This window comes from Sinocyclocheilus grahami, unplaced genomic scaffold, assembly GCF_001515645.1.
Source record: "Sinocyclocheilus grahami isolate Dianchi unplaced genomic scaffold, SAMN03320097.WGS_v1.1 scaffold306.1, whole genome shotgun sequence".
NCBI lineage: Eukaryota > Metazoa > Chordata > Actinopteri > Cypriniformes > Cyprinidae > Sinocyclocheilus > Sinocyclocheilus grahami.
The window spans coordinates 822,645-830,529 of NW_015505485.1; the positions used below are offsets into that span (position 1 = coordinate 822,645).

Below are 7,885 nucleotides of genomic sequence, written 5' to 3' on the forward strand. Positions count from 1 at the left end.
TTTAAACTTTCTATTCATCAAAGAATCCTGAAAAAATTATCACCGTTTCCACAAAAATCTTAAACAGCAAAACTGTTTTGAACACTATGGCATAGCTTTGCCATCACATGAATAAATTACATTTTTAAAATATTACAAAATAAAAATTTTACTTTACTGCATTTGTGTTCAAATAAATGCAGCCTTGGTGAGCATAAGAGACTTAATTCAAGTGTAATTACTATATTTCTTTTTTTCTTTTGATTTTGGGATGACATTTTCACACTTAAAATAATGATGGCCTCATCTTTTATAACACTGGCTAACAATTTCCAGCACCACACTGAAGCAAGCAGCTATGATCTATACTGCAGTAAAAACACAAGGGGCCTCTTGAATGAATGTTACTGCCTTAGTACGATGCCGTCCCTTTGTCTCACACAGAACCAGTGGCGAAACTATTTCCTCCATTTCCGGTAGAGCACAGAGCACCTCATGTGTGCACACGTGCAGAGAGCCAAGACAAACGCCCTACACTGGGAGACGCAGGAGAGAGAGAAAGAGAGGTGCAACTCTGAGCTCAATTAAAGCCAGATGTGCAGAACAGCCTCACGCCTACAACAACATGTGATGACTCAGAATAGTGTGTGCAGAGACAGACTTTTCTCCATACGTCTCTCCACATGACCTGAAACGCTGAGAGGCCTACATGGCAGTGCAAACTTCAACTAGAAAATGAAAGTTTGTCAAGATAAATACTGAATGTTGACTCGAAAAAGTCAGTTACGTGGTTACTAGACAGATCCACCCACCACACTCCTGCACTGTGGTGTTCAAGATGGTTTCTAGGGCATTGCTAGGCCGTTGTTAAGATGCTTTAAGTGTTTGTTGGAGTTATGCCAGGTAAGGTGTTCTGAATATTGCTAGAGAGTTGCTAAATGGCCGCTAAACTGTTCTAATTGGTTTTAGGCAGTTGCAAAGGTGTCCTGGAAGGCTGCTAGGCAGTTGGTGTTCTGGGTGGTTGCTAGGCAGTTGCTAAGGTGCTCTGGGTGGTTGCTAGGACATTGTAGTTTAGTGGCTCTCCACCTTTTAACTCAAAGGTCCCTTGTTGTCCAACACAATATTCAAAGGCCACCTCATATAGACAAAGATATTTTCTGTACTTATGCTATAATTAAGAAAAAGCTGCTTGTTTTCAAACTTTTTTATTATTGTTTGATATAAGTAACCATGACTGATTTTGTGATTCCAGAAGTTTTAAGAATCATATAATCTTCAATAAAAACATTAGTTATTAAGCGGCGGAAAAAATATGATTGCAGTTTACATCTCGATTTTTTAGTTAGATTGTTTTATTATATCAATAATAAGTATGAATTGAAATCCTAATAGTAGTAATTATTAATTAAAATAAAAAAGTGGTCCTGGGGGCCCCTAGGAAGTTGAGAAATCTAGTTTTTGAGAATTTTTGATTTTCTTGAAACACCCTGGCAGATATGGAACTATTAAAACCAGCAACCTGCTTACACTGAGAGGAAACAAACATGCTGATTAATATACATTATATTACGCATTCAGTGCTTACTAACATCTGGATCGTTTTTAATTAAATCAATTTTGTTAGTCAGTTGAACATTATGGGAATTTGAGAGTTGAATTGTGGACATGAGAATAAAGGAAGGCGTATTGAATATGAAAATAACAATGTTATTGTTGCTCAGCATGGCTCACTGACTTCCTCCCTCACTTGTTTATAGAGGTTTCAGCCAAGAGGCCCACCTACTTGATCTCGTCCTCCCCTCTTATGGCAAATTATTTACTCCTCCTAATGACGGCACTGCTAGTTGAATTTCATCTATTAGATGCGCAAGCTTTTAAACAAGAGATATATTTAAATAAAATTTAACAATGAAAAAAAGAACAAGATTCCAGGAAGGTTACGTCTGTTGGAGTGCAGTGAAATGCGTGTTTGTTGAGTTCACTGCAGACTCTGTGACCATTCTGACACATGCTGGTACTGCCCTGTGTGGAGGCATGACTCTGTGCCAGCACTACGCAAGCACACTGATGAGGACTAGATGCAGCATGCCCCTCCAAGTATGTTGCTGCTGTTGTTGTGTCTGTAAAAACATATCCCATTACTCCGGTATTCACAGCACTGTTGGTTTTACACTTCCCATAGATTGCTTGTGTGGCTTCGACCACCATGCATTTATATTGATACTGCATGCGACATCAGTAATTTAGGTTAAGTTTTGGTGGCTGGTTAAAGAATCTTCCTGCAGTTCTGCGAATGGGAATGTCTGCCCAACTGTGAAATGGGTGCACAGAAATTCTTCGACCCAAAAATCACAGACTCAAGGTTTTGGCATGCCTGTGTCAAATTTCCCAGGACTATATCAACTGAAAAACAAGAAAAGCTATTTTTTAAAAGTTCATTCAGTTACATGAACACAAGGCTATAAAAATCATAAAGATCCTGTATCTTAAGGCTATACTTTTTTACACTCACTCTTGGGAATGAAGCAAAGTGGGAATGAAGCAACACACATACTCAGTCTACATTTCAATTTGCACATAATATACCTGTACATACAACTGTCTATTGTTATATACCTATCCTGTACATACAATTGTCGATTTGTATATTTTTTATTCCTTATTTTACTTGTTCTATTTATTTATTTTTATTATCTGTGTTTTTTGTTCCATCACTGTCATTCTGTTACACTGTGGAAGCTTCTGTCACAAAAAACGAATTCCTTGTATGTGTAAACATACCTGGCAATAAAGCTCATTCTGATTCTGATTCTGAAGTGGTGAAACAAGACTAAAAATGCCATGTCTTTTTATTTTACATGTACCCTATAATCAGTTTTTTTTGTATCATTGAGATACTACTATACTTTTAATTAATATTTTTTAATAAGCTTTTCGTTTTTCTTTTAATATTTTAAGTGTTTTTGTCTTTTTTTATTCATTTAAGTCTATACAGTTTTCAGCAATTTTCAGTTTAAATTTCAGTTTTATGTTTAGTTATTTCAGTATATCAAATGAAAATATTTTATTTGAGTTAGCATTTATTTATTTCAAGTAATGAAAATGATATATCTATTTATTATACCATGTTTTACGTTTACCTGCTGAAACAAATACTGGTTAGCTGTTCTTCTAGCAACTACTCTGATAGTTTAAGAAGGGTTTTTAACTAAGCTCTTTTTTAATGTACACTTGCATGAATATGATAATCATTCAGTACCATGGTACTGCCACAGTACAAAAAAAGTCTCAAGGAGGCCCTCGACAAAGAGGCCTATTAATTGATCCTATTATTGGCTGAAATACTCACTCATTTCTGGGACACATTCCATCTTGAAAAACTTTGTGGAGGGGAATAATAGTTTGACCGAGAAACACGTCCAGCCCGATCAGCACGCGATGCATCACGGTGAGCACCAGGTTGCTGCTCCCGGGCGGGTACGCGCTCATCCCACCCGCCTCCAGCAGCCCGGGCAGCAGCTCAAACGAGCATTCCTCGTGCCACTGCGGCTCCTCAGCCTTCTCCACCAGGCCGGTGGTGTACTTCTCCTTGCCGACCTGGATGATGGTGTAAACATAGCGGCTGCCTTGCTTGCCCTTCGTCCGCAGACTCCTCGCGCGAAGGACGGTCACGTTGACGTGCGTCGGGACCCATCTCTGATCATCGTCGTCCAGGCTAATCAGAGGCATCCCGTTGCAGTTGGAGACGCAGTTGTTTGGGATATAATCCAGCAGAAAGACACTTGCGCACTGGATAACTATGCACTGCCCGCGCCCTTGTCCCTATCCGCCACCCGAAGTTGCAGTGAGAGAAATCGCTGCATTACCGTGCAGCTCAATTCAAAAAGACGATCACAATTGAAACGTTGATAATAAATATCAAATCCCTGGCGAGTCAAACTTCACATTTACCGTAGTGGGCGTTCTGGACCCTCGGCGTCACCACCACAACAGATTTTTGACAATTCACTGCACTGCTGCTGCTGCGCGGCCCGCCCTCCAACATTTAGTGGGGGCTCCGCAATAAAGTATGCAGCTGAATTAAAGAGAAAGGCAACTCAATTCCGTGCTGCTATAGTTCATATCAGAACATAGTAAACAATCTAGCAGAGATCTACTTGGACTGGGAATCGGGGAGCACGCTGTAATGAGTGTGGGAAAACGAATCCATGCTGAAGCCGTTTGTTTGGTGAAAGAGTTTTGAAGGAATCCTTTAGGTCAGGGGTGCCCAAACTCGGTCCTGGAGGGCCGGTGTTCTGCAGAGTTTAGCTCCAACCCAAATCAAACACACCTGAACCAGCTAATCAAGCTCTTACTAGGCATGCTAGAAACTTCCCGGCAGGTGTGTTGAGGCAAGTTGGAGCTAAACTCTGCAGGACACCGGCCCTCCAGGACCGAGTTTGGGCACCCCTGCTCTAGGTGAACAAATTTGTTGTTTGAACAAATCTTTTAAATGAATGAATCGTTCTCGTTTATTTTCATGCACTTCAAATGAGATGGTGCTCACTGCAGAACACAAGATCCAGGGGGCGTGGTTGGATCCTGATCCAACTCCTCCCACCTTACATATACCCAAACCTACCCGCTCCACCCCCTGATCCCTAAACCCACCCATCTCCACCCCCTAGATGTGGATCCAACCCCGTCCCCTGGATCTTGTGTTCTGCAGTGAGGGGCTACTGGCTTCAAATAGCATTTGAGTAGGACATGCGAAGGAGCACATTGGTTGGACTTCCTGAAAGAATAGGCCCCTTCACTGAACAGCTGTTTTGAGGATTGTGCTCAGGTGTCTCTTTACAACCAAAATTGACAAAATCAGTGGACGTTTAAAATGTTTTTCAACAGCTTTACCCGATTTGTTAATCATGTAGGCTCATCCTTAACCCACCCCAAAATTAAAGTAAATCGGGTAAAGCCTTTGAAAAGTTCTTGGTTATAATAACGCCCACTAGCGTTCTGCAGAGATTTATCATTGGGTTTGGAGTCTAATGAGATTTTTCAAGTAAATGAAGGATAGAGGAATCTGAACGAATTTAACTGGAATACCAATCGCCAAAACCTAGAGAGAGATTAAATGCAAGCAAACACATTTCCGGTTGATTCGGTGCATTTTACTAAGCGGTTGTGTGAATGATTCAATGACTCGCTCATTTGTACCACTGTAACCTGCAAAAAGAGTCACTGAGTGAATCGCAATCGGATTTATTCTGCTAGTAAACCTATTCAAAAGATTCGAGTCAATGAATCAAAATCCCCATCACTTTACAGTACAGTGATGATAGTTCTGTGTGTGTGTGAGTACATGGGGTGGGGTATGATGCTATCTCTCTGCTTAACTGTCCCATGATGAAGATGATTTTTTCCGGCTAAATCTCTGTTTCAGCCACATATATTGCGCAATGCCTAGAAATGCCGGTGCATTACATAACATATGTTATATATATACTAAGTTGAAGATATAACTTCACTTAATTTACTTTGTTGTTTGAACAAATCTTTTAAATGAATGAATCGTTCTCGTTTATTTTCATGCACTTCAAATGAGATGGTGCTCACTGCAGAACACAAGATCCAGGGGGCGTGGTTGGATCCTGATCCAACTCCTCCCACCTTACATATACCCAAACCTACCCGCTCCACCCCCTGATCCCTAAACCCACCCATCTCCACCCCCTAGATGTGGATCCAACCCCGTCCCCTGGATCTTGTGTTCTGCAGTGAGGGGCTACTGGCTTCAAATAGCATTTGAGTAGGACATGCGAAGGAGCACATTGGTTGGACTTCCTGAAAGAATAGGCCCCTTCACTGAACAGCTGTTTTGAGGATTGTGCTCAGGTGTCTCTTTACAACCAAAATTGACAAAATCAGTGGACGTTTAAAATGTTTTTCAACAGCTTTACCCGATTTGTTAATCATGTAGGCTCATCCTTAACCCACCCCAAAATTAAAGTAAATCGGGTAAAGCCTTTGAAAAGTTCTTGGTTATAATAACGCCCACTAGCGTTCTGCAGAGATTTATCATTGGGTTTGGAGTCTAATGAGATTTTTCAAGTAAATGAAGGATAGAGGAATCTGAACGAATTTAACTGGAATACCAATCGCCAAAACCTAGAGAGAGATTAAATGCAAGCAAACACATTTCCGGTTGATTCGGTGCATTTTACTAAGCGGTTGTGTGAATGATTCAATGACTCGCTCATTTGTACCACTGTAACCTGCAAAAAGAGTCACTGAGTGAATCACAATCGGATTTATTCTGCTAGTAAACCTATTCAAAAGATTCGAGTCAATGAATCAAAATCCCCATCACTTTACAGTACAGTGATGATAGTTCTGTGTGTGTGTGAGTACATGGGGTGGGGTATGATGCTATCTCTCTGCTTAACTGTCCCATGATGAAGATGATTTTTCCCGGCTAAATCTCTGTTTCAGCCACATATATTGCGCAATGCCTAGAAATGCCGGTGCATTACATAACATATGTTATATATATACTAAGTTGAAGATATAACTTCACTTAATTTACAATGGATGGTCATTAAACTGCTGAAAAACAACAAGAAGAACTTAAACTAAATTGGTTTGCTGGCCTTGGTCTCTCAGCTTGGTCCATCTGGTGTGCTGGCTGATTTTTAAAAGCACTTTTCACTTTGAGCCCAATTTTGCACTCTAGTTTATCATAAATAGGCTAACATGAGGCATCCGAATGATTTCATAAAGTGTACACACACTCACTCCACAGACATCTGCAATTATTCACACTGGAGTGAATTTGACAGCCTTTGTTTGGATTGGGTTCAAAAAGGAACGTTTCAATGGCTTTATTGTTGTCTACTGCCATCTATTGTTCAATGTCTAGAATTAATAGAGAAGCTACCATTGAAACACAACACAGATGGCATTGTCTGGATCAGTTATTTTGCTTCATTGTATTTTCTCTTTTTTGTCCACATTACATAAACGCATCTTCTGTTTGAAAAGAAAATATCATTGATAAGTAAGAGGAAAAACAGTCTCATCACTTTTGGTGGAGTTCACAGTGTTGACACGTTCTTTGAACAGACTAGAGGACTAACAATTTCCAATCACCATGGATTTGTACAATCACAACAGGCTACATATCACAACAACAGTGACTTTTGTATGTCTGGTAGTTAAAGGCAACAGCAACTTGGTAACTTATTTTGAAGTCTTTATACCTCTCTGACACAACTTTATCAGCTGTTTAATGTTTGGGAATTGCTGACATTTAAACCTGAACATGAAGATGTGAACTTGGGCGAAACAGTAGCCTTTAGTAGCAGATGAATGAGGCCACAGATCTTCAGATATGAAACTCCCTTAATGATCACAAGTTTTCATGCTATGTGAAGAGGTTTAAATGTTAGGGATTCCCCACCATCAGATGTCTGATGAAGCGCCACAGAGAATGATTTCAAAATTAGTAGTTAAATGACATTAGACTGAATTCTGCCAGACATTACATGATGACCTGGATGTATAAACATTTTCACAGACAGAGTCTAAGGCATTAAAGAAAGATGGTCCGTTTTCAAACACATTTTTCTTTTGTTTGAAAACCCAAACAGCCAGAGGCCACTAATGTAACAGGAACGCTAAGAGATAACAACAGTCTGAAATTGGCAGTATTTGTAGTTCTTAGTGGTAGATGGTGTCTTTTTTAAGGCATTTCATTTAGTCTTCTATGCAGTCACACAGAATATCATAATGTGGTAGAATAAATGAAGTCCGGCTGATCCTTTAAACATGATCTTTGTGGTGCTTGACGAACTAGAATCAAGAACCAGCAACACAAATTACGAACAACATCGCCTCCTTATTGGATCAGAGGAAAGATTAGGAAGCC

General features: G+C 40.0%; 1 protein-coding gene across 1 annotated transcript; it reads right to left on the reverse strand.

Moving 5' to 3' along the window:
- Positions 1–1,947: 1,947 nt before the first annotated feature.
- LOC107601519 (rab11 family-interacting protein 2-like) lies at positions 1,948–4,037 on the reverse strand. Its single transcript, XM_016293742.1, has 2 exons — positions 3,329–4,037; positions 1,948–2,382 (listed from the first exon to the last, which is right to left on the reverse strand). The coding sequence occupies exons 1-2, from the start codon at positions 3,706–3,708 to the stop codon at positions 2,379–2,381; spliced, it is 384 nt and encodes a 127-aa protein (XP_016149228.1). The 5' UTR covers positions 3,709–4,037; the 3' UTR covers positions 1,948–2,378.
- Positions 4,038–7,885: the final 3,848 nt, after the last annotated feature.

What these genes read in the sequence shown, in the direction of transcription:
- LOC107601519 (XM_016293742.1), bottom strand. Translation starts at nt 3,708, where the DNA reads ATGCCTCTGATTAGCCTGGACGACGATGATCAGAGATGGGTCCCGACG.